The sequence below is a fragment of the Callionymus lyra genome, chromosome 8 (assembly GCF_982586985.1).
Source record: "Callionymus lyra chromosome 8, fCalLyr1.hap1.1, whole genome shotgun sequence".
NCBI classification, from domain to species: domain Eukaryota; kingdom Metazoa; phylum Chordata; class Actinopteri; order Syngnathiformes; family Callionymidae; genus Callionymus; species Callionymus lyra.
In genome coordinates this window covers 2,420,654-2,448,307 of record NC_141825.1, presented here as the reverse complement: position 1 = coordinate 2,448,307, position 27,654 = coordinate 2,420,654, and the positions used below count along the sequence as shown (strand labels likewise).

Genomic DNA, 27,654 nt, shown 5'->3' with positions numbered 1-27,654 from the left:
TCAGTGAAGGTTTTAGTTTAAGCAAAAACATTATGGAAGAGAATCGGTAGAACGCATTGAACAAAGATTAATCATCTCCATAACCATTTTTCTGTATTCCTCTTTTGTTTAGAGCAGACCTGGGCAAAATGTGGCCCTCCAACCTATGCAGCCCACAGAGGTCAAAATAATGCAATAAAATGGATCGTTTTTAATGTTTTCATTGCCAATCAAACAATTGTAATACTAGTACATTCTACATGGAACTTGTTCAAGTGAGTTTTATTTCTTTTGTTTATTGGTAGTGTTTTTAATTTTCAGAAAATGAAGAGCTTTTCTATCACATTTTATAATGGAATTTATATAAAAATTAAATATTACAAAGATTATTTTATGGAATAATGTTTGATTTACTTTATTTTTAGTTTAAAAATAAATAAAGTTAAAATCCTTAAAATAAAGTTGAAAAATATACAATCAGATTTACAATAAAGCTTATTTAAGAATTCCTTTTATTTATTTTTTGTTCGTTCTTTTTGCCTGACGGCCTCTTGTAACAGTCGCGGTATATAATGTGGCCCCTGAGGAAATGTATTCGCCCACCCCTGGTTTCGAGTCAGATCAAGCTAGGAAAGGTATCACATGCAGGACAGAATAGACGTGTCAACCGAAAATGTTTTTATGTAGACAGTTTTAAAACTAACATTTTCTTTAAAACATTGTTATAAATACAGTCTCACCCACCAGGGGCCAGAGCTCTGAAGGTCCAGTTCCAGCCAGCAGAATGTACAACATACACAAATCAACTTTTCATACACATAGACAAGAAATGTTCAAATACAGCAACTATGATAAGTGAAAAGCAGAAAGTCTGATCTACACAACAAAAGGTGTCTTCAGTGAGTCGATGCTCAGATGTGTGATTGATGCAAGAAGACCGGTCCAGTTGGTTCTGGTTCTTGTGCTGCGACTAGTCATTAGCTGAGTTGGAAGAATCAGAATGGGTTGTGAACCTGAGTCGGAACAATCCTGAAAGACACAAACATCAAGACACAACAGCCCATACTTGAGAGTGAGACAGTAGTTGGTGTATTTGTGCTTTTTAAGTAGAATTTGACTAACCATTTAGAATGGCTATATTATAAACAGTTACTGAGAAAATGAAACTTAAGTACACACATGATCAGAACATACATTTATTTATTCATTTTTTAAACAAATCTAGCTGTAGTTACAAACAAACTTCCTCAGCTGTCATGTGCCTCACCTTGTTGTGCGTCCATAGCTGGTTCTTGACAGCCTTCTGCGCAGTGTCTGCTGGAGCCGCAGTTGTAGCAGGACTGGTTGTTTCCTGTCCTCTTCTGGAACCCTTGGTAGAAGCCTGGTCCCTTCTGTTGTTCATGTGACGCAACACCATGGCTAAAGAAGGGTGGCCGTGCCATCACCTGGTAGGAGAAGGTTGCAGGTGCAGAGCTGGAGGATACGGACAAGCGATTGAGGTGAAAGAAGGGCCTCAGGGTGAAGATGGATGGGCCGGTTGAGAGCGGTGGAATGTAGCTGGCTGTGACGGCGTAACAAGGTAACGTGCTGAACGTGCCACAGTTCCCCTGACAACCACATGAGCTACAGACGCACATGGAAAAGGAGTGGGCGGGGCCAGAGTTGGGGGGAGCATTAAGGCCTGACTGATGGTAGGAGGTCTCGGACACGGAAGCTATGGAGCTACTGGTTTGAGATCTAGAGGGGGCGCTTGAGGATAAGGTGGAGAAAGAAGAGGGGGAGGGCGAATAGTAGATGGCTGGGGAAGGGGGGGAAGAGGAGGACAGATGGAAGTGTAAGGGCGGGTGAGAGTCTTGGTGCAGGCTGTTTGAGGTGGACGTCATGGCCGAGCTAGTGTCCACCATCAGACCCCCTGGACTCCTACATAGGTGCGGCGGTAGGAGGGGTTCCTGTGAGGACCTGTCTTGAAATGGGGGCAAGTTTTCACCTCTCACCCCGACTGCCAGCCCAGGACTGAATGGGGCCTTCGGCAGACCCAAGCCCAGATACTTGGTCCTGTCCTTGGAGCATAGGGGGGTTGAGCGAGGCTTCGGGTTGGGTGAGAGGTTGCACAAATGGTTGGAGAGGGTGGTGGGTGGGCATAAGTGAGGGACAGGGAAAGGGGCGCAGGGAGTGGGGTCAGCTTGGACCTGAAGGACCTGAGCGCTGGGTCGATGGGAGACAGTGGAGCAGCTGGAGCCACGCACGATGACAGACGGATGGTCCTTATCTGGACTCTCCTCAAAGCTCCCCCCTGGAATACACACACACACACAGCATGTCAGCTATTTGTGTGTTGCTATTTATGTTTGTGTGTCTAAGAGTGCCGTGTGTGCATGCATTTTTACTTGATCTTTTAAAACATATATACAGTACAGTATCTTCTTTTCTTTATTGACATGCATTAAATAGTCATACATATTTCACATCATAAAATCAAAAGTTTTTATTTCTTATTATTTTTAAAAAGACAAGAAAGGGAAATTGCTGATACATGCTAAAAAAAAGAAGTTACAAACCAAAGAGGATAAAAAATAAAATAATTAATTAGACACAAGGCTGCTGTCAGGAGCAGCATTCAGCTGGAGGTACTTGCATCCTGACTTGGTGTTAACCAATAGCAAAGCTCGGTTAGAGGGCATAGCACCATGAAGTAGAAACGCCTAAAAATCTATGAATGGCGTGAAGCTCTCTAACCAGTCACCCAGCTGCCTGCCTTTCATTGGCCGAGTTACAATAGGAGAAGATGTGGCTGGTATTCCCTGCCCTAAATGGGCACGGAAGCTGCACACAGGTTGCGTGTTCATTAAGTTGTCTTAGTGATGTAGAAGAGCCTTGAGGATTAACCAATAGAAAAGTTGGGTTAAAGGGCTCCACACCATTATAGAACCTGAAGTTATATTAGATAATCCAGGGGTTCTTGCTGCTTCAGAGAGGCACTGCATATTGCAGCAATCAGACAGATTGCAATATATCTGGGAGTCGCAAAGTGCAGAAGTAAAGCTTGTGTGGATTTTGTTCAGAACTGATTTGTGTGTCACTTTTGTGTGTGTTTTTGTATGCAAGTCCAAGTGTACGTCTGTGTGTGAGAGTGCTTTTGTGTGCAAGAGTATGTGTGCATAACATTTTGATAGAATTTGTGTATGTGAGTGTTTGACTGTGTGTGGGTGTGTGTGAGTGTGTGATGCTTTATATCTGTTCATTTGTGTATGCCAGTGTGTGAGTCTGTTGCTTTTTATGTGTATGTTTGTGAATAGTGTGAGACTCTGTTTGTGTGTGTCTCAAGTCTGTCAGTGTCGCAGCGGAGATGCTTGTGAGTAAAGCAGGGGGAGCTGGAGAACCAGAAGGAGGAAGAGTAAGAATGATTTTGGTCCACCTCCACTAGAGAAAATGGTAAGAAGTTGAAAACAGGAAGTGCTCAAACCATTCCAGTATTTCAGAATCTGCTGACATTTATAAAAAATTAAAGCTGGTACCTGCACAAGAGTGTGTCGCGGCTCCCACATGACTGCAGGGGGGAACTCTGGCAATACTGCCACACAGTCGCTTATCCATCTTCATCTCCCTGCTGCCCTCATACACATATACACACAAAAAGTGTATTAAGTAACCTGTCCTTTTGCGAACATGTGGCCTAAATAGAGTACAAGGCTCAACTAAGATTTCACTGGACATTCAGTGGAAAGAAAGTGACTGTCGGAATTTTCCAGGTCGTTACATCAACTCCTGCCGGAGCACTGATCAGGGGGATGGAAACATGATAAAGGAGGGAGTGTTCTAATGCTTCCGCTGGTTATCTCCTGGTTCGGCAGGCGCTATCTCTGTGGGTCACTTCATTTGGTTAACCATTGACGAGGGTCAGTAAATCATCAGCTGGAGCAGTGCTTTTGAACTTGTGTCTATCAAACCTTGCTGACAGTTATGATAAAGCAATGTTGAAGGTGAGAATGATGTTAGAGAATAAGATGAAGAAGATAAATGATAAAGGAATATGGGGTTGGATGATGGGAGGTGTTGAAGTTAAATAACCTGATGTTGGATGATGAAGAAGGTAAAGATGACGATGTGGAGTAAAGTTGCAGGACAACATTGAATATGGTAGTGATGATGAAGTTTGTCATTTTCTACTCATCCTTATGTTGAAGGTTTGGGATTATTTTCAGTAATTTGTAACTTTTTAAAGTTATAGGCTAATAGGATAATGTATATTAATTTTAATGTAGGGACTGGAGCTCAGTTGTGTTCATCTTCATCTTTGTTTATAGCAGAAGTTGTCACTCTAAGCTGCTGACTGATGTCTTTCCTAATTGAAACGCAGTGCAAGTGTTGAATAATGCAGCTCTGCTTAAAACAAGCTGTTTTACAATGTTGAGGCTTTGAAGCCTGAGCAGAGTAATCCAGAATGATTCTGTAAAGCGTATATAAAGGCGTGTGTTGGTAACGTATGTGGTGATGTTGAATCCCTTACGAACCTGCCTACCATGTGACCTATTCAGGTTGCGCTCAAGCCTTCACTTGAAATTTGAAATATAGGTGCCATCGAAATGCGAGGGATCTTCCCTCACATCTTTTGGATTTGGCGGAAGACTTATCCACCGACCTTTTGTAGCCTAAAATAAATAGATTTTCTCCTGTGTTGCAGTATTTTTAACTGATCTCTCCTAATAAAGTATAATAATTATGTGATATATTTTCAAAAGTGGATGAAATGATGTAAAAAAAAAACACCTGAAGCCAAGCACTGTAGAAAAGTTGCTATACTTGAATTCAAATAAGTAATTGTTTTCCCCATCACAAGTAATTCAAGCACATTATCATTATCAGAATCATTTTAGGACAAATTATATCAGAGCTTCACGCTTATTGATTGCATAGTAGAGGAAATAATGCCTCATAAAGCTTAGACCCAAGAATTAATTACTCGGATGAAAGGCTATAGTGTTTCATGAGGCTTCATCTCATCATTGCTAGTTGAAATATAGTCTATATAGACATGAACTATATAAACAAGATGGAAGTGACAAGCGCCACAAGGTATTTGTACGTTTGTAAGTGTTTCATTTTGGCCAAAGACGAGGACAATTGAACATTAAAATGGATATACGTTTTTGCCCATTACTCTAAAGAAAATAATCCCAAACCTTAGCCAACATGAAGGTGAGTAGAAGATGAGTAAAGTTTGTATTTTGGAGCGAACTATCACTTTAAGTGTTACCAAAGATAATATTGGATGAAGAAAAATGATGAAATAATGAAGGCCATTGACGTCATGAGACGGTGAAGGTGATGATGATAATGATATTGTGATGGTAAGTTACAATGAAGGTGAATGGGTATAATAACAAACGTTATGATAATGTAGGATGATGAAGCTCTATGAGAATGTAAAGTGACAACTTGATTTTGATGACGATGATGATGATGGACTTATACCAGTATGTTACCAAGTCAAGAGTTAGCAGCAGAATAATACTGGTTGGGAGTTGAACCGGATCTGCTCACTGTTATAATCAACTCACTCTGCTGACTTCTGCAGCTCCAGCTGGGTCTTCAGCTTCTTCTTGGCTCCCTGCGTCAGGTCATATTTGTTAAGGTCTTCTTCAGTCAGTGCCAGGAACTGCAGTTTGCGACAAGAAAATAATGAACAATAAGAAATAAACGGGGGGTTGGGGGGTGTGAGCTTGATACCTCTTCCATGGTCAGCTGCTTGAAGACCGGGTAATACTTGTGCAGCCGTAGTTTTCGAAGCCAGTCCAGGATCCCATTCTGTTCAGGGGGGGTGACATGAGAGCCCAGCTGGGGAAAAGACAGCAGCTGGGAATGAGGCGGAACTTGATGAAGGTGCAGGTACGAGTTCAAGGTGGGGAGGGCTGGACTAGGAGAGGGGAGGTCGGGGAGCCGCGGGGAAGGAATAATAGGAGGAAGGCAGGAGAATTGTAGGGTGGAGCGGGCCAAGACAGAACTGTGTGAGCTGACGACTGCCTGGACGCTGGACACTCGGTACATTGCCCTGAAGGAGAAAGACCATCAGTATTACTATGATAACAATCATGAAGATAAGGGGAAAACTCTACACTTACCTGTTTGCTGCGTGGAACTGAACAGTACAACAAGGATCTGAGGAGCAACACACAGCATGGAATTGATATTGTCTGTCAAAACATGCTGTGCCGGTTCAGGAGCAAATCTGCCCTGAAACAATCAACCCTTCACCTGACTTCATTGGTCAAAGTCACATCATTCGTATCTAGACTTGGCAATGGTAATGTTAACCTGTTGATAATGTTGGTACCAGGTTTAAGGCTTCACATCATTGCTAACCACTAGAAAATAACACAAGTAGCATTGGCGCTCCACAATGCTAACCTCTTTTAAATAAAAATCTTTTTTCTTTTTTTAAGGTATCTGGTTACACCTTACTTCAGTGCTGATGTCTCCACAAATAGCCAGACTAAATGCTTCTTTTGTTGTGTGACGTTTCAAACATTCAGACACGTCGTCTGAACTGTCACACATCTGTTGCGAGTTTGGGTATTAATCAGTAAAATTGGTGTCTTTGAGAAAGAGCCGACAGAGGGAAGTTCAACATGTTGGTCTTGTGTGCAGAGGTTTTCGTCTACTACATACAAATGAAGGCCTATAAATACCCAGAGAGATGAAGTCACACTGAAATCAAACACAAAGCAAGATGAGATCACCACACTCCAACCATCTAACACAAACACCCTGCAACACATTCCAACACCAGACAGAAATAGACCTCTCGACCCCCTCACTGAGTCCTACCTTCACATCCACACAGACATCCATTCATCCAGTTTTCTTCCTAAGATGATCCTGAACACAAAAACCTACAAATAACTAACAACATCAAAGTGTATCAATGTAACATCGCAAAAAAAGGCTTCATTAAGCCTCCTTGGCCTACCTCCACTAGGAAACATTAGCAGATGTGGAACACTCAAGTAGAGAAAGACTTACTAGAGCAGCAGGTGAGTGGACCTGACGGGTCTACAGGAGTGGCAGGGAGCGAGGAGAGCAATCGTGGGAGGGAGGAGGAGGGATGGGGGACAGTTGACAGGTTTTTGGGGGAAGGAGGCCTGGTGGAGGTGAAGAAGAGCTGGACAATGTGGTGCTGGAGAACGTGGCGGGGCAGCGACGTCAGACACCTGGGTGCATACAAAAGGACCACAAGTGGGACAGAGACAAGGGATGAGTGCAGAGATCACTTATTAAAAAAACATCTAGCTTGACTTTTAACGTCTTAACATGAAGACCAGACACAGACATCTCAGCTCAGGTTCAGCTCACCTGGGGTCAAAGTCTGTTGACTGGGGCGGAGTCTTCTCCAGTTGTTGGTCAGGAAAAACCTTAGACAGCTGAGAGAAACAACAGCACACTGACCAATAGTTCTACGTCAAGACAGAGAAGGTACAGACCTGGAGCAGAAGTTCTGTGAGCTCCAAATTACTTCTTACGACGGATGACACAAAACCGTCGGACCAGGTCGTCTGGAGGAAAATATTGATGAAGATCAATATATTAAGGTTCACTTGTCAAGATTATGTGAGTAGCTCCCAGTCAAACTCGGACAATAACCTTCCCTAACCTCAACTCAACTCAACTTCTCCTCATTCTCTTCCTTCATATCCAAATCATTATCTAGCCCCTCCATCTCTACAGACTCCTCCACTGCAGACCTTGTCGACCACTACAACCAGTCCCTCTCCTCTTGTCTAGACCAACTTGCACCCCTCAAAACCAAAACAGTCTCCTTCTCCGTCTCCGCACCATGGTTCACTTCTGATCTCCACCAACTCAAACGCAAACACAGACAACCTGAACGACTCCGCAACAAAACTGGTCTCACTGTCACCTTACCTCCATCTACATAACAGCATTAAATGGCCGGCCAAACTACCTCTGTACCAATGTACCCTGTTCACCACCTAACCAAGCCCAAGGACAACATCACCTCCACATTTACCACTGCGAAATGCAATAATTACCTGTCATTTTTTCGATCAAAATGGATACGCTCCACACCACACTCCTTTCTTCTGTATCAGCTCAACATGACCACACACAATTGTCTGTCCTTCTTTGCTCCCCTATCTCCCACAGACACCACTAAACTGATCTCAGATATGAAGAACTACCTGCCACCTAGGCCCCCCTTCTGAAAACCTGCATCCCCACTCTCACCTCCATCATAAACTCCTCCCTCAGCTTTGGCACTGTTTCCCCCACTCTTAAACTAGCCACCATCACTCCCCTACTAAAATAATTTGGCCCCGAGAACTTCTGACCCATTTCCAACCTCCCACTTCTGTCAAAAATACTAGAACGTACCATAATGTCACAACTACAGCAATTCACTCCGGTTTCCGCCCCCATCACAGTACAGAAACAGCCCTCTTAAATGTCACCAATGACGTCCTCCTTTCCGCCGACTCTGGTTCATTCACCATCCTCCTCCTCCTCGACCTCAGCGCAGCATTTGACACCATCGACCACAGCAACCTCCTTCACCAGCTCCAAACCATCGGCATCTCCGGCACAGCACATTCCTGGTTCTCCTCATACCTCTCAACAGCAACAAAACCGAACTCCTCCTCACCGGTCCCAAATCTCTCCTCTCAATAACCCAGAACACCTCCCTCACCATCAATGGCAACCCAGTCACTCCCTCCGCCTCCGTTCGCAATCTCTGCGTTATCCTCGACTCCACCCTCTCAATCAGACCTCATATAAACCATATAACCAAAACTTAATTCTTTCACCTCCGTCCCTCTCTTTCACAATCCACTGCTGAAATCCTCATCCAGGCCTTTATTTCCTCCAGACTCGACTACTGCAATAGCCTCCTCAACCACCTCCCCTCCACCCACCCCCACAAACTACAATATATCCAGAATTTTTCTGCTCAAGAGACCACATCACCCCCATCCTCAATGAACTCCACTGGCTTCCCATAACACTTTGGCTACAATACAAGGTTCTCCTCATCACCTAAGTACCTCAATATTCTGGCCCCCTCATTTCTCACCAACCTCCTCCACCTCCACCGTCCAACCCGCTGCCTCAGATCTTCCAATGCCAACATCCTCACTCCACTGAGGACAAAGCACCGATCTCTGGGGGACGGAGTCTTCTCTGCTGCCGCCCCCACACTTTGGAACTTACTCCCTCAACCCATTACAGACTTTCAAATCATCCCTCAAAACTCACCTATTCAAAATTCCTTCTCTTAATAGTCTTCCCTGTCCTTCTGTTATCAGAAATGTATGTTTATTCTTCTTAATGTAAAGCATCTTTGTGTGTCCCAAAAAAGCGCTAATAAAAATATTAATATTATTATTATTATTATTAACAAATTTGTGGTGACGCTGGTTTGTTACTGCTTTTACTTTAACCATTCACTCAAACATCATTTCTTCAATCTGGTGACTGTTGCAAGTTAAAATAAACATTTACCAAGTAAATAACCGGAAGTGAATGAGCTGACCAAATCCAAAATCAGAAGTATGTTTGTGTAGTGTGTCATGTTAAAAACTTAAGTAAGTAAAAGTAGTGCAACTCACTTCGAAGATGAAGTCGATGGCGTCATCCGTCTTGTATGTTGCTCCTCGCAGCGCAACTCTCTCCAGCACCACTGACGACACATATTGTACATACAGCTGAGAAACAGTCAATGAAAATGTGCAAACGTCCATCTACCAGATTTATCATTGTGACTTTGTCCTCACAGAGGTAAGAGGGCGGGACAAATGGCAGATACGTTTGATTGACATATTAGCAGCAGATCATTTCACTAAGAAAAGAGTGAGTAAGCCATCTTTTGTGTTACAAAATGTCTTTAACTGATGCAGTCAATATGTTGAAAATGTAAGAAGAAGTGTGGTGTCAGTCATGGGTCATATGGATGAGTGGCATTTATTTGAGACAGCAACATGTCAGGTGTAGGAGTTTATTTAAGGTCTAATGGATTTGAGGTGTGGACTATAGACTAGACTGATTACTAGAGGGTCTCAGTTCACTGCCATGTGGACAGCAAGCAGCTGAAACTCCTCTTGCGCGTCAGAACTGTCTTTGTCTCCACAAACCCAGTTCTGGGCGTCTACATCTCCGCAAACACCAACATCGTGTCACTACACGTGAGGTGAGAGGGAGGTGAAAGCATTACTGCTAACATAGTAGACTATAAAACCTCCATTTCTCACAACACTGAACCTGTCGGGGCACGAGTAGGAACTGAGAATGTGACTGATTTTCACCTAAATGTCTTTCATCGCCTGCTGAACAATTGCAGAAGCCTCTTAATGCAGCTGCCAGTCACACTAAAACCACACGAAAAGCTCACAACTAAAACACATACTCGGACCTGTTGTGAAAGCCGTGATAAGGCCAAGCCTTGGCTCTGCCACGACAGGTTACATTTTTAATACTCGTGTTTTTCAGGTGTTTAAGTAAGCAACAGTTTTTTTGTAAAGTGTGTACAAATGCTTGTGTGCGTCATTGTTTTTTGGCTTTTCTTTTTCTAATTTGCCTGTATTTTAGTGTGTTAGTGTGTGCTAGTCGGAGTATTAAATGTGTGTCCATGTTTAATGTATTATATTGTTACACGAATGCTTGAGTGTTGATGTGTCTAACTTTATGTGAATCTTTGTTTTCATTAAAATGTGATATTTGAAAGCTACTTGTGTGTGTTTATGTTACAGGTGTGCCATTCATTTAATGATACTGCCCTGAAGGTGTGTTTATTATTAATGAATCAAATATATTAAAAACAAAGCAATGGATATTACATTTGTAAAAAAAACAAAACCACATCTTGGTCAGTGGCATAAGGGACTTACACTGTGGATGCTCAGACTGAATTTTACACACACACACACACACACACACAGCAAGATCTTGTCATTCCCTGAGCATACATTTGGACCTCAGCTTGTCTCGTTTCGTGTATATGATCTCCTGACCTCAGGACTCACCTTTACCGATCTGGTTCTGGTGGTTCATGGTTGGTGTTCCACTCTGACTCTGTCCAGCAGAGGGCATAGGAACTGAAAGCTGAGGGGGGACGTGTTGTATGGTCAGGTCTGCCGGTCCATCTGAAGACGATCCTGCTCCCGCCTCTCTGGTTGGACTCTACAGTGAAATATAGTCGGGTCAGGATTTTTTTATCTTCAGTTTAAAAAAGGTCAATTGGATCTTTTAGTAACATGAATAAGTCTAAACACACGTGAATAATCAAACTCAGTACACACATACAACAAAGAATAGAATAAAATAAAAAATAAAAATACAAAATTATATTAATAACACTGTAATCATTCCAGAATTGTTCCAATCTGGTTGGTGACCAAAAAAACGTGTTTAATTGGCACCACATGGTCTCATTAATCATTAATAGTTGGTGTTATGAAGAATCGCATAATGTTTTTTCATCCAAATTCTCTGCATCCTTTGGCGCATGTTGATCTTTGTTGTGTGTTACAAATAGAGTGCCGATCATCCACAGACATCTCTATCTTCATTTCTTTATCCAATCTACCTCGACATAAAGTGAGTTACTTTTATAACATATGTAAAGTTTTGAAACAACTTTGAAAGGAGGCTGCTTATATGCATCCAATATCAAAACTATGATATCATTACTATCTGTTGACAGACTACTTTGAATTCTTTTTTTCATATGTTCCTATACAACATGAGCCTTGCAAATGAAAATGACTTACTTCCTGACTTACTCACTATTGTTCAAATAGCTGTCAATCCTTTGTTTTTCCAACTTTAAATGTTTTATCAATAATAAAGGGTGTGAACATGGATGACTGGGAGGGCCAAATCAGGAGTACTATCCTCTTTCAATTTATATTTAAAACAAATCTCCTTCCAAGTTTAAAATGTGTATTTTAATATCCCCTTCCTTAAATTCATACATTTTCTCCTGCTGGCATGGGTTGTTGTGATTGTTGTTTTTGTTTAATTCTAGGTCTTTCCATTTTGCTGAAAAATCTGGGGCACACCAACATACAAAAAACCTCATTTGTGCTGCGTATTAATCCCCGATATTGGGTACCCCAAGTGTTTTCATCTTAAATGTAGGTTTTGCGCTAGCCCAAATAAATTGTAATATTAATACAACAATCTTGGCAGAAGGTTAATATTCAGATTCTATTCTTGAGCTGAAGTCGAATATCAATCTTGACTACCTGACATATCCCTATTTATTTATTTATTGCTTGATAGTTTACTTCAGACATTTTTTCCAATGTTATGTGTATCCCAGGGTGCTTAATACATTCAGATTCCCAATTCAATTTATACTTTATATAATTTATAGCTTTACTCTGTGTAGAATTGAAGGTAATAACTTGAGTTTTGGTAATGTTAAGTTTATAACCTGAATTTGTGACAAATGTTTGGACATTTTTTTCCCTCAAGTTAAGTAAGTGTGTTATCTTGGTATTTTAGGATACTCTCTGGTAAGTGGGAGTTGATCTTCATTCCTAAAATTGGGTCTTTGTATAATATTTTTTAAAGAAATAAAGAATTGTTCATTAAACCCAAATCTAAAAACCCAAATCTAAAAAACCCAAATCTAAAAAACAACTCCAATTTACCCGATCAAATGGCTTTTTAGTGTCAACACTGAGAAAAAAGATTAATTAATCCTGTTTAATTTTCATGTACTATTTCTGGCAAGTAGTTGTCAAGCCTTTGCACATTTAATACAGAAATGGGTCTGTATGATTCACATAATTCTTTGTTTTTACATTCTTTTGGAGTAACTGATATAATTGCGTTCTTTCAGGAGGGAGGTGTTTCTCCATTGTTGAGTGTCCAATTAAGAGACTCTAAATTAATTGTTAAAATTGTGGAATTTTTTTTGAATTTGTGCTGTTCTTAGGCCTCTTGCCAGAATTCTTGAAGCCTTTGGTCAAGATTCGTAAAATGTTTGTTTTGAAAATGTAATTTTTTTTTACTCCATCCATTAAAACATCATATATTCGTATTTTGATTCTTTTTACCTCAGTTTCAATATAGACTATATTCTATTTATTGTTTATTGTTTGCTATTTTGTTGTTTTTTTCAAGTTTCCTTAGTTTTTTCCGGCAATATTACTCTGGTGGTATTTACTGGCACAGGTAATTAACACATTAAATTCCCTTTAATATATCTGCCCACTTTATTCATTTTTCCTGAATTAAGTTTAGATTGTTATTATTTAATATCAATATTGCTAACCCTCCTTGCCTGCTGTTCACAAACTATAATATGTGTTTGCATAGCCAATTTTTTATTTTTTTACTTTTCATGTTTATGTCTAGATAGGCGAGTTTCTTTAAGAAGTAATACTTGAATTATGTATTTTTTCCTTTTTCCTATTATGTTGCCCCTTTTTTATGGGATTGTCCATCCCATTAACATTTAAGGAAGCAATTTATAGGTTACCCGATTACATGGTCTTGTTTCATGTCACAAAATATAAATCCGCACCACAAAGAAGAGGACAAACAATAAGAGAACACTGTACCAGAACTATATTACAAAAACATATAGAGACTCCAAAAAGAAAAGTGACCCCGTCGGAAGGTCATGGGTATATCCTCTTCTTTAGAGAGGGCAGGTTTAAAGAGGGCTAAAGAGGCAAAGTCTACTGCCATTCTATGAGTCCAACGTTTGTGTTGAAACCTTAACATAATAAGATATAGCTACTCTTATAATGATAACCCTAATAAAACCAAAGAGAGTTTAAACATATAACGATAAACTAATTCACACTGACGAATAGTTTTACAATTGCTTTTTACTTCTCTACTTCTCTGGAAATCCATAAGATTGTTGCTAGATAGAAGCCTCTCCTCCTCATCTCTCGTTGAACGTCCTCTGGGCTGGTGTATGTGTGAACCTCAGAGTCCTTGACTGTAAACTCCAAGAAGTTGACAACGGTGGCTCTGGGTTGACTCTTGGGCGGTGGTTTGGGACCAGGAGCTTGACGTGCTTGTTGGATTCTTAGCTGCATGTCCTGACGTAAGGACACTTCAGTTCTAAGGAGAGACTCTACAAAAGAAGGGATGGAACTCCCCTCTGTGAGTCTAAAAATCTATAAATTCTTATGTATTCTAAGTGGATTCATTTGTTCCAGTCGAGTTTCTGCCTCCGTGACTGGTCAGATTCTTAATGTCCACCAGCATGTTGTCCTGTTTGATTTCATCTCTTATCCCATATGAACAAACTCCCGGCGTAGGCACATGTTGTCGAGATTAAGATCATTTTTAGTTCCTTTATCACAGCAATGATGTCTTCTGATGGTGACGGTATGTCGGCTTCTTCCAACGAGCTTTAAGCCCGATTAGCCGTGAAGTTAGCTCTTAAAGCTGTTTTCTCTTAAGCTTTGAGCATTTTTACCTTTCCTTTGGTTGGATTTAAGACATCACTCTCTTACTCAACACATGGCACCGTTTTAGTCTAATATTACAAGTTTGTTAGAACGAAACGTACACAATGTAAAGCACAATTTCAATATTTGTAATTTTCAATATTCAATAAAGTATATACTTTAAAGGGCAAGATAAAACTGATAACACAACAGGATGTTGTTTATATACATGTTGTTTATATATATGATTTTATTGAGTGTGCACTTCTTTTATTTACATTTAATCGCCAAACTTATTTCAATTTTATGTAAGACTCTAAGAGCGACTTATTTGATTTGTTTTTTCTACAAAAGTGTTAATATTATTTAGTTTTTTTGTTTACTTTTTGTGTTCACTTAATGAGCTTGACACTTGAAAAGTTGCTTGAACTTTGTTCCAAAATTCTCACTCTTAGTATTTTGTTTCACTAACTTGTCAACTTCACAGACCGTCATGTTTACCCCCACCTTTAGATACAGTGTGTAATCTAATGCGAGACAAGTTTGGCGCCACAAATGGCTACCTCTGTGATTGTCTCTTTTCCACCTCACCACGAAAAATTCCTGTTTTGTTCTTGCATTACTGGCAATAAAGCAGTTTCTGATTCAGATTCTAGAAATGTTTTATATCTGCTTTATCGTAAATCTGCTTCTTATTTTTGTCACCTTTTATGATTGATTATACTATTGTATCATTCATAAGTTCCATTTCCTCTCAATCTCTACCTTGTGAACTTCAGGGCAAAGGTTTGTAAAAGTGATTCATGTGTCAATAGTTAAATCACATCTATAGATATTTCTCAACTATGAGACAAGGGGCGCTATCATGCTGTCCAGGGGGTCCCTCCTTTCAGCTGGCTGGTGCCTTGTTAAAGGTCTTCATATCTGGGTCAGTACTGAGGAGGTCACTGAATGAGGAGAGTCTGGGAGTCCAAGCTGCATCAGAGGAAAGGGAGAAACTCCCTACTCTACTTGAACTCTCCTCCCCAGCAGCAGTCGCAGTTGAGACGTGTGCAGCAGTGACGGGAAAGTACCTTCTCAGAGAACAGTGTTTGTATTTAATGTTTTGTTGCCCTTGGCTGCTGCTCCATGCAGGTCAGCACATTTCTCTATATGAAAATCAACCTTTTGTGGGTTGTGTCTCAAGTGAATCCCCAGGAACTTACAAACACTACACACTGCTTCATGCATTCAGACTCCCTTTACCCCAGACTAACACCAGAAGCAGTTACAATTTGGGGCAAATTCTTCACACTTAAAAAGCAGTCCAGACAGTGATGAGTGTACACACGTCATCAGTTCACCAAGTCATTGTAATATATATATATTTTTTGTATTTTGCATTTTGACTTTGGTATTTGGTTGTATATATATGTAAGTTACAACAATTATGTTGACACTGCACAGCCATGGAAGTGAATAAATCAGCAAGATGTCTATTAAAAAATCAGATTCTGCCTTTGGAAGATGCTTGTTTAAACCATGGAAATGCAAATGATGCAAAGCCGTCAACACAGAGAGATGCGCTGATCAGGAATTAATATTATGAATTAAAAGCGATTTATTGTGAACGCCATTTTATCAATTCACTTGAAAAGCTGTAGGTTTATCACACATTTCATCAATCATCAGCCTAAAAGTTCCTACTAAGATTCGCACTGCAGCATGATGCAGACAAAATAAAACCATTCAGAAAACGGTGCACACTTTTTTTTTCTGTCCCAGGTGGATTTGCATTATTTACAGTTTCCAGGTGGCAGAAATAACAACCACTTTTTGTGTCTGGTGAGTCACGGGTTAGACACAACTACTCAGATTTTTCCTTCTTCCTTTTTTCATGGAACAACATTTTAATTCTGGTTCAAATTCTTTTTAACTCCCCTCTGAAGACTATGACATTTTTAAGAAATTTTGATTAAGTCTGTAAAATGTTATTGGTGATAATGCCCATGTGTCAGGACTGAACTGTAATTTTGGATTTTCAGAGGGAAGCGAAGAATGAAGCACTTTTACCGGGAATCACAGTTTTCGGTCAGTTTTCATCTGCTTCAATTCAGTCACATCCCAGCTACACAGGAGGTCCTTTTGACAGGAGCTTTGATCATGCTTGAATGTTGATGTTCTACAGATGAAGTCAGATGTGGTATAGTATAGCAGCAGGTCTTGAGAGAGGCAACCTTTGACCTTTCTGTGTGTGTTTGTCGGTTCCTCCAATGTTATGTTGGTTTACTCCGGGCACACTGGTGTGTGCCCATGTTTTCAGATTATTATCAATATTAATTAATATTTTAATTATTAAATCATATTATGCTTCATTTTCGAAACCTCTAATTAACCACATCATTTTCCAATTTTTAAAGTCATTTGCAGCAGAAAAACTAAATTATATCAACTTTAATGATATACCTCCCAGTGTATAACCAAATCCCGAAAGCAGACTCGTATGTATCCTTCTGCAGTAGAACCATCAACACACGTCAGATTCACCTGCACATAAACTAAGTAGAAACTCAGTGATCCGCATCAGAGGCTGAAAGAGCCGCAGGACCGAGCCCTGGTGTAGGGTAACTAGGGCTACAATTGTTAAGTAAAAATAGAGAGTAGTATAAAGCATATGTTTGACATCTAAGTGCAAGAAAAACATGTTACAATGTGTATTAACAGATGGGTTATCAGATATCTAAAACATGGAAGTAATTCGAAATTTTAGGTATGAAATGATATGAGTCTATTTTCCAAAACATTTTGATGCAATCCGAATTTCTCCTACTAGAATTGGAGATTGTCCTGGTACAATTCCAATCTCTCCTAGAAGAGATTGGAATTTAAATCTCAACTAGTAGAGTCTGGAACTCGGGAATAAGTTCGAACGTGTTGGAAATACGTTTGAACGTGTTTGGTAATATGTTCCAACGAGAAGCACAGTCAAAAAAATGTCACTCCTATTGGCAGTACTTCGCTTCCGTAGGTTCTAGATACATTCATTTTAATTTAAAAAAGGATTAGATAAGATTGTGCGGAGTGCTGTGGTCGAGATGTGCTCTGACATATCCTGACTTCACAAATCTGTGACAGGGATACGAGCGGACGTGGCCAAATTTCGTGTGGACTTGGAGAAAGTCACCAATGAGAACGAATGAGCCCTATAATCCAAAAATTGACTCTCATCCGTCCAACATATAATAAATGGACTGACTAATCATCTGCCTTCTGACTGGCCAAAAAATATGCTGTTGAAATATGATATGTGAAATCCTAATGCATATAAATGTTGTTTTAAAGATATGATTATACCTGTGATTTCTTTACAACTTAAGATATGATTATACCGTGATTTCTTTACAAATTAAGATATGATTGCACCTGTGTTGTCTTTACAAATTAAGATATGATTATACCATGATTTCTTAACTAAAGATTTGATTATACCATGATTTCTTTACGAAATAAAATATGATTGTACCTGTGTTATCCTCCATCAGGGACAACGCTCTTCACCCACTGCACCTGACCGTGGAGGAGCTGGCCAGCTCCTTCAGTGGCAGGCTCAGGCACCCCCAGTGTAGGACGGAGCGTTATAGAAGGTCCTTCATCCCAACTGGTGTCAGGATATTTAACTCTCTACTTTAAATATCCTGATGCTAATCCGTAGTGTGTTTTTCTTCTCGTGTGCTTTTTATTTTATTTTTTTCCGTTTTTTATTTCTATTTTATTCTATTTTTATTCTATTTTATTTTGTTAATAGTGTCAAATTTCTAATTTTGTAAATAATTTGTACATTCTTAAGATTGTTTTTATTTTGTATTATCTCTTTTATTATTTCTTTTTTCCTTGCACTTTATTTTTTTCAACTGCGCTGTTGTGAAAGTGTGTTTCCCCTCTGGGGATGAATAAAGCTTTTTCTATTCTATTCTATTCTGTTATCTTTACAAATTAAGATATGATTATACCATGATTTCTTTACTAAAGATATGATTATACCCGTGATTTCTTTACAAATTAAGATATGATTATACTATAATTTCTTTACTAAAGATATGATTATACCTGTGATTTCTTTACAACTTCAGATATGATTATACCTGTGATTTCTTTACAAATTAAGATATGATTATACCTTTGATTTCTTTACAAATTAAGATTTGATTATACCATGATTTCTTTACTAAAGATATGATTATACCTGTGATTTCTTTACAACTTAAGATATGATTATACCATGATTTCTTTACTAAAGATATGATTGTACCGTCATTTCTTTACAAATAAAGATATGATTATACTGTGATTTATTTACTAAAGATATGATTATACCCGTGATTTATTTACTAAAGATATGATTATACCCGTGATTTCTTTACAACTTCAGATATGATTATACCTGTGATTTCTTTACAAATTAAGATATGATTAAAGTATGATTTCTTTACTAAAGATATGATTATACCTGTGATTTCTTTAAAAATTAAGATATGATTGTACCTGTGTTGACTTTACAAATTAAGATATGATTGTACTGTAATTTCTTTACTAAAGATATGATTATACCCGTGATTTCTTTACGACTTCAGATATGATTATACCTGTGATTTCTTTACTAAAGATATGATTATACCCGTGATTTCTTTACAACTTCAGATATGATTATACCTGTGATTTCTTTACAAATTAAGATACGATAATACCAGTGATTTCTTTACAAATTAAGATATCATTATACCATGGTTTCTTTACTAAAGATATGATTATACCTGTGTTGTCTTTACAAATTAAGATATGATTGAACCATGATTTCTTTACTGAAAACATGATTGTACCTGTGATTTCTTAACTAAAGATATGATAATACCTGTGATTTTTTTACAAATTAACATATGATTGTACCTGTGTTGTCTTTACAAATTAAGATATGATTATACCATGATTTCTTTACTAAAGATATGACTGTACCTGTGATTTCTTTACAAATTAAGATATGATTATACCATGATTTCTTTACTAAAGATATGATTATACCTGTGATTTTTTTTACAAATTAACATATGATTATACCTGTGTTGTCTTTACAAATTAAGATATGATTATACCTGTGATTTCTTTACAAATTAAGATATGATTATACCTGTGATTTCTTTACAACTTAATATATGATTATACCGTGATTTCTTTACAAATTAAGATATGATTATACCATGATTTCTTTACTAAAGATATGATTATACCTGTTATTTCTTTACAACTTAAGATATGATTGTACCCGTGTTGTTATTACAAATTAAGATATGATTATACCATGATTTCTTTACAAATTAAGATATGATTATACCATGATTTCTTTACAAATTAAGATATGATTATACCTGTTATTTCTTTACAACTTAAGATATGATTGTACCCGTGTTGTTATTACAAATTAAGATATGATTATACCATGATTTATTTACAACTTAAGATATGATTATACCATGATTTCTTTACATAAAGATATGATTATACCTGTGATTTCTTTACAACTTAAGATATGATTATACCATGATATCTTTACCTAAAGATATGATTATACCTGTTATTTCTTTACATCTTAAGATATGATTGTACCATGATTTCTTTACAAATTAAGATATGATTATACCGTGATTTCTTTACAAATTAAGATATGATTATACCTGTGATTTCTTTACAACTTAAGATATGATTGTACCCGTGTTGTTTTTACAAATTAAGATATGATTATACCATGATTTCTTTACAAATTAAGATATGATTATACCGTGATTTCTTTACAAATTAAGATATGATTATACCTGTGATTTCTTTACAACTTAAGATATGATTGTACCCGTGTTGTTTTTACAAATTAAGATTTGATTATACCTGTGATTTCTTTACTAAATATATGATTATACCTGTGATTTCTTTACAACTTAAGATATGATTATACCGAGATTTCTTTACAAATTAAGATATGATTATACCATAATTTATTTACTAAAGATATGATTATACCTGTGATTTCTTTACAACTTAAGATAAGATTATACCGTAATTTCTTTACAAAATTAAGATATGATTATACCATGATTTCTTTACTAAAGATATGATTATACCCATGATTTCTTTACAAATTAAGATATGATTGTACCTGTGTTGTCTTTACAAAATTAAGATATGATTATACCGTGTTTTCTTTACAACTTAAGATATGATTATACCGTGATTTCTTTACAAATTAAGATATGATTAAAGTATGATTTCTTTACTAAAGATATGATTATACCTGTTATTTCTTTACAACTTAAGATATGATTATACCTGTGTTGTCTTTACAAATTAAGACATGATTATACCGTAATTTCTTTACTAAAGATATGATTATACCTGTGATTTCTTTACAACTTAAGATATGATTATACCCGTGATTTCTTTACAAATAAGGATATGATTATACCATGTTTTCTTTACTAAAGATATGATTATACACGTGATTTCTTTACAAATTAAGATATGATTGTACCTGTGTTGTCTTTACAAATTAAGATATGATTATACCATGATTTCTTTACAAATTAAGATATGATTATACCGTGATTTCTTTACAAATTAAGATATGATTATACCTGTGATTTCTTTACAACTTCAGATATGATTATACCTGTTATTTCTTTACAACTTAAGATATGATTGTACCCGTGTTGTCTTTACAAATTAAGATATTATTATACCGTAATTTCTTTACGAATTAAGATATGATTATACCGTAATTTCTTTACGAATTAAGATATGATTATACCATCATTTCTTTACTAAAGATATGATTATACCTGGTTTTTTTTACTAAAGATATGATTATACCGTCATTTCTTCACAACTTAAGATATGATTATACCGAGATTTCTTTACAAATTAAGATATGATTATAACATGATTTCTTAACTAAAGATGTGATTATATCCATGATTTCTTTACAAATTAAGATATGATTATACCATGTTTTTTTAACTAAAGATATGATTATACCTGTGATATCTTTACTAAAGATCTGATTATACCTGTTATTTCTTTACAACTTAAGATATGATTGTACCTGTGTTGTTATTACAAATGAAGATATGATTATACCATGGTTTATTTACAACTTAAGATATGATTATACCATGATTTCTTTACCTAAAGATATGATTATACCTGTGATTTCTTTACAAATTAAGATATGATTATACCATGTTTTCTTTACTAAAGATATGATTATACCCGTGATTTCTTTACAAATTAAGATATGATTATACCATGATTTCTTTACTAAAGATATGATTATACCCGTGATTTCTTTACAAATTAAGATATGATTGTACCTGTGTTGTCTTTACAAATTAAGATATGATTATACCATGATTTCTTTACAAATTAAGATATGATTATACCATGATTTCTTTACAAATTAAGATATGATTATACCTGTGATTTCTTTACAACTTCAGATATGATTATACCTGTGATTTCTTTACAAATTAAGATATTATTATACCGTTATTTCTTTACGAATTAAGATATGATTATACCGTAATTTCTTTACGAATTAAGATATGATTATACCATCATTTCTTTACTAAAGATATGATTATACCTGGATTTCTTTACTAAAGATATGATTATACCGTCATTTCTTTACAACTTAAGATATGATTATACCAAGATTTCTTTACAAATTAAGATATGATTATAACATGATTTCTTAACTAAAGATGTGATTATATCCATGATTTCTTTACAAATTAAGATATGATTATACCATGTTTTTTTAACTAAAGATATGATTATACCTGTGATTTCTTTTCAAATTAAGATATGATTATACCATGATTTATTTACTAAAGATATGATTATACCTGTGATATCTTTACTAAAGATCTGATTATACCTGTTATTTCTTTACAACTTAAGATATGATTGTACCCGTGTTGTTATTACAAATGAAGATAGGATTATACCATGATTTATTTACAACTTAAGATATGATTATACCATGATTTCTTTACTAAAGATATGATTATACCTGTGATTTCTTTACAAATTAAGGTATGATTGTACCGTCATTTCTTTACAAATTAAGATATGATTATACTGTGATTTCTTTACTAAAGATATGATTATACCCATGATTTCTTTACAACTTCAGATATGATTATACCTGTGATTTCTTTACAAATTAAGATACGATTATACCATCATTTCTTTACAACTTCAGATATGATTATACCGTGATTTCTTTACAAATTAAGATATGATTATACCATGATTTCTTTACTAAAGATATGATTATACCTGTTATTTCTTTACAACTTAAGATATGATTGTAACCGTGTTGTTATTACAAATTAAGATAGGATTATACCATGATTTATTTACAACTTAAGATATGATTATACCTGTGATTTCTTTACAACTTAAGATATGATTATACCATGATATCTTTACTAAAGATATGATTGTACCTGTGATTTCTTTACAAATTAAGATATGATTGTACCTGTGTTGTCTTTACAAATTAAGATATGTTTATACCATCATTTCTTTACAACTTAAGATATGATTATACTGTGATTTCTTTACAAATTAAGATATGATTATACCATGATTTCTTTACTAAAGATATGATTATACATGTTATTTCTTTACAACTTAAGATATGATTATACCTGTGTTGTCTTTACAAATTAAGACATGATTATACTTGTTATTTCTTTACAACTTAAGATATGATTATACCTGTGTTGTCTTTACAAATTAAGACATGATTATACTTGTTATTTCTTTACAACTTAAGATATGATTATACCTGTGTTGTCTTTACAAATTAAGATATGATTATACCTGTTATTTCTTTACAAATTAAGATATGATTATACCGTGATTTCTTTACAAATTAAGATATGATTATACCTGTGATTTCTTTACAACTTAAGATATGATTGTACCTGTGTTGTTTTTACAAATTAAGATTTGATTATACCTGTGATTTCTTTACTAAATATATGATTATACCTGTGATTTCTTTACAACTTAAGATATGATTATACCGAGATTTCTTTACAAATTAAAATATGATTATACTGTAATTTCTTTACTAAAGATATGATTATACCTGTGATTTCTTTACAACTTAAGATATGATTATAGCGTGATTTCTTTACAAAATTAAGATATGATTATACCATGATTTCTTTACTAAACATGTGATTATAACCGTGAATTCTTTACAAATTAAGATATGATTATACCGTCATTTCTTTACAACTTAAGATAAGATTATACAGTGATTTCTTTACAAATTAAGATATGATTATACCATGATTTCTTTACTAAAGATATGATTATACCTGTTATTTCTTTACAACTTAAGATATGATTATACCTGTGTTGTCTTTACAAATTAAGACATGATTATACTTGTTATTTCTTTACAACTTAAGATATGATTATACCTGTGTTGTCTTTACAAATTAAGATATGATTATACCTGTGATTTCTTTACAACTTAAGATATGATTATACCTGTGTTTTCTTTACAAAATTAAGATATGATTATACCATGATTTCTTTACTAAAGATATGATTATACCCGTGATTTCTTTACATATTAAGATATGATTGTACCTGTGTTGTCTTTACAAATTAAGATATGATTATACCGTAATTTCTTTACAACGTAAGATATGATTGTACCGTAATTTCTTTACTAAAGATATGATTATACCCGTGATTTCTTTACAAATTAAGATATGATTATACCATGTTTTCTTTACTAAAGATATGATTATACCCGTGATTTCTTTACAAATTAAGATATGATTGTACCTGTGTTGTCTTTACAAATTAAGATATGATTATATCTGTGATTTCTTTACAAAGTAAGATATGATTATACCATGATTTCTTTACAAATTAAGATATGATTATACCATGATTTCTTTACAAATTAAGATATGATTATACCGTAATTTCTTTACGAATTAAGATATGATTATACCGTAATTTCTTTACGAATTAAGATATGACTATACCATCATTTCTTTACTAAAGATATGATTATACCTGGATTTCTTTACAACTTCAGATATGATTATACCTGTGATATATTTACAACTTAAGATACGAATATAACTAGGACTTCTTTAAAACTATTTCTATCAATATTTTGAAGTTAATGGGGGCGGGACTAGATTAGCCTCGAGCTTCTCTTGCTGTTATCCCTTTCGGGACATGCATGTACTATGTGAACTATGATAAAATGATAAAATGTGATCGAAACTGTCATGCCCGAAATAAACGATTAATTAATTCATTCAAGGGAAATTCTATTCTGAATGCCGTGTAAATACAGTCAAACTCAGACCACACAAAGTGTATTTTGAAATGTTAACGTAGAAGTGTTTTTGTACACTGTTTTCTTTCATCCCACAGAAGCCAACAGTTCCAGCGAAGGATTATGCGTAAGCCAGCACCTACCTTGTGCCAGCACGTGGCATGTGCAAGGCAGCAGTGGCAGGATAACGGAGGGGAGCAGACAGGGTCCGTTGACAGGCAGGAGGAGACCGGCTGGTGCTGAGGCGGGCCGTGATGCTGTTGATGCGGGTACCATGTGGCAACGGGGTCAACTCCTGTGGCCTTTCTCTCACTGCTCACCTGGAAAACACGCACCTGTTAAAACAAGAGTTGACCCTTTGACCTCACCATGGTATGGAAAGTGAGCAGCAAAATGAATGAACCTGAACTCACCTGCCAACTACCTAAATGATATAGAGTTGAAGCATCATGAAGTGCTTTAACTCGCAGACAAGTCATTGTCAGACAATGACTCGCTAAGTGAGTGCTGATCAAGGAAGACAACAGTTCTGACACAGATTTATGGTTAAGTTTTATCTTCCAGGATTATAAATCCAAATTTAAATTGTATTTAGTTTGAGTGATTACTCATTATTTAATGTTCATTCATTTTTTTATTTCTTTAAGTTTGGATTTTTATGTCTCAATAGTTATTTTTGTAGGGCAGCTGGTCTTTCCAAAGTCTAAGTGGATTCATGGCTATACTGTACATTGTTACTGTCATCGTGTTACTATGATTTATTTATTGATTTATTCTTTTTTCAGTCAACCAGAACATGATATTTCAAGAAATGTACAATATGAAAAAGGTTTGTATCATTCTTGACCAGCCTGTAACAGACACTAACACTTTACGAACTGATGTATCTTGATCGCAAATGTATTCAACTATATACCCTAGACTGTGGGAAGAAACCTGAGTACCCTCGACTACTGTCTCAATGGACTAAGTCCTCACCTGCAGGGACTTCTGGATCTGGACCAGCAGCCTCCTTAGCACCTGCTTCTGGTGAAAAGTGAAGGCGGGATGGTTGGAGGCCATCGTGAACAACAGTAGGAACTGCTCCCCTGTCCTCCAGTCGTTCAGCCCCAGACCATAGTTGTTTATCACGGAATCAATGTGGGTCAAGGTCCGGTACAGGACCCCTGCCGCCTCCCGGTTGTCCGAGCCCATCAGAGCCAGAGAGACCAGCAGCTTGCTCCTGACCACCTCGTCGATGATGTTGGTGAGTCCCGAGAGGTCCACGGGGTTGTTGGCTTGGATCTCCGCGTCCCTCAGAGAGTGGTAGTCCTTCCGGGCGATGTCCTCCAGACAGGAGCCCAGGAAGCGCAGCTCGATGGGGACGCAGAGGTCCAGCAGGCCGCAAAGGAACTCCGCTCTCTGGGCGGAGGTAAGGCAGGAGAACCAGCGGTAGACCCCCTCCCTCTGGGTCCGGTTCTCCACCATCCTTGGACCAGCAACTGAACTCAGTCTAAAGTGCCTGTACACGGGAGCGAAGGTGTGCGCCTGTGCAAACTTTCTGAGACTTTTTTCCCTTGAACCAGAATCAGAACTCCACTCGTGTCATGGCTTCTCCCAGGACCCTCTTTCCACTCTGGCGAACTCCAACACTCCAGAAGTGGATCCACCGATCCCCACTTACCGGTCGCCCGCGGTCCCCCCTCTTCGAGCCGGTAGAAAGTCAGAAAGGATTTTACTCTGACATCTCGAGATGAATTTAGATCCGATCAGACGAGACCACTTCATCCCTGTCCGTCTTCATGGCTCCAAAAACTTGGTAGCTAGCGAGTGTTAGCCGGACTTAACTTTAGAGATAAACGTAAAACTCAACGCATAAAACTATCTTCTGCAGACGTCACCAACTTTTTCACTCCAGTTGGACCCACCGAAGTCTCTGCGCGAGGGTCGCTCGTTGTATCCACTGGAAGATATCGACGAAGAAACAGCTGGCTGGAACGTTGGAAAACTAGACTCAAGTCCCGCCCACTATTACGTGGCCCGCACTCTGAGTGGACGGCACGGACGTCAATCGAAGCGTTCCCTCTCCTGATTTGTTGAGCGGGACAACGCTCCTCCTGTCTCAGCTGCTCTGCCGTTATGGATCATTTTCTCATTATCAAAAGTTTTAACAAAAAAAAACTTCGAGATTTACAACCACCGCTATGAATACTTTACTGTTGTCTGTCACTGTCTGATCGAGTTAATAACCAATAACCCTGCTTAGACATTCCAGTTTAATTTATTAGGCATAGTTATGTAACGTTTAACTAATTTTCCTGTGACGTCTGCTTAACTTGTTTTATTTTTTTTTTACCATCAAATTAAAATATTTCTTGTTCTTGCACGATCATTTTTAAAAGTTATTTTAACTTTCTAATTCAACTTCAGTTCTCATTTCTTACTGTATTCTTATTGTATCATCTTGTTCTTTCTCTTTATTTATTTTACTTATTTTATTTTGATTATTTTTTATGAAAGATTGCTGTATTTGCTGTGGATAATTTGGAAAAAAAACAATTTCCCGAAGGAAACCTCCTGAGGGATCAATAAAGTTCTACCTACCTACCTACCTATTGCTATCTTTTAATTATAATACATAGTACTGTAGTTTAACGGGGTTAACATTTTCAGGCTAATATTATTACAGTCTTTGAATCAAAGTTTTACAGAAACATCATTACATTAAAGTTTGATGTCATTACCTTTCAAATGAATATTATTGTTTTAAAACGTGAAATAATATGAATAATGACTATCCAGAGGGGAGAATATTATGATGATGATGATGATGATTATTGTTATTAAGTTATTATCTAAAGAAAT

At 36.7% G+C, this 27,654-nt stretch overlaps 2 protein-coding genes across 3 annotated transcripts in view; one reads left to right on the top strand and one right to left on the bottom strand.

Annotated features, from left to right (window-relative positions):
- LOC148072689 (microtubule-associated protein 1 light chain 3 beta) overlaps nucleotides 1-27,654 on the top strand; it is a 58,561-nt gene that overhangs the window by 5,328 nt on the left and 25,579 nt on the right. The gene's annotated exons all lie outside the window — the stretch shown is intronic.
- On the bottom strand, nucleotides 637-26,769 carry zcchc14 (zinc finger, CCHC domain containing 14). Of its 2 annotated transcripts, none has more exons than XM_087797411.1 (13): nucleotides 25,789-26,769; nucleotides 24,954-25,145; nucleotides 11,013-11,169; nucleotides 9,603-9,673; nucleotides 7,458-7,529; nucleotides 7,330-7,397; nucleotides 7,000-7,187; nucleotides 6,099-6,135; nucleotides 5,707-6,028; nucleotides 5,538-5,635; nucleotides 3,495-3,586; nucleotides 1,247-2,272; nucleotides 637-1,008 (listed from the first exon to the last, which is right to left on the bottom strand). In XM_087797411.1, the coding sequence occupies exons 1-13, from the start codon at nucleotides 26,275-26,277 to the stop codon at nucleotides 950-952; spliced, it is 2,871 nt and encodes a 956-aa protein (XP_087653537.1). In that variant the 5' UTR covers nucleotides 26,278-26,769; the 3' UTR covers nucleotides 637-949. The 2 variants fall into 2 exon arrangements, with proteins under 2 accessions (XP_087653537.1, XP_087653538.1); XM_087797412.1 differs by having other exon boundaries at nucleotides 24,954-25,130.

Excerpts from the sequence above, each read along its gene's own strand:
- zcchc14 (XM_087797411.1), bottom strand. The coding sequence starts at position 26,277 with ATGGTGGAGAACCGGACCCAGAGGGAGGGGGTCTACCGCTGGTTCTCC. Across the intron at positions 11,170-24,953 it reads ATGCCACGTGCTGGCACAAG|AGTCCAACCAGAGAGGCGGG; the intron begins GTAGGTGCTGGC and ends ATTTCACTGTAG. Across the intron at positions 6,136-6,999 it reads TCCACTCACCTGCTGCTCTA|ATCCTTGTTGTACTGTTCAG; the intron begins GTAAGTCTTTCT and ends GTTGCTCCTCAG.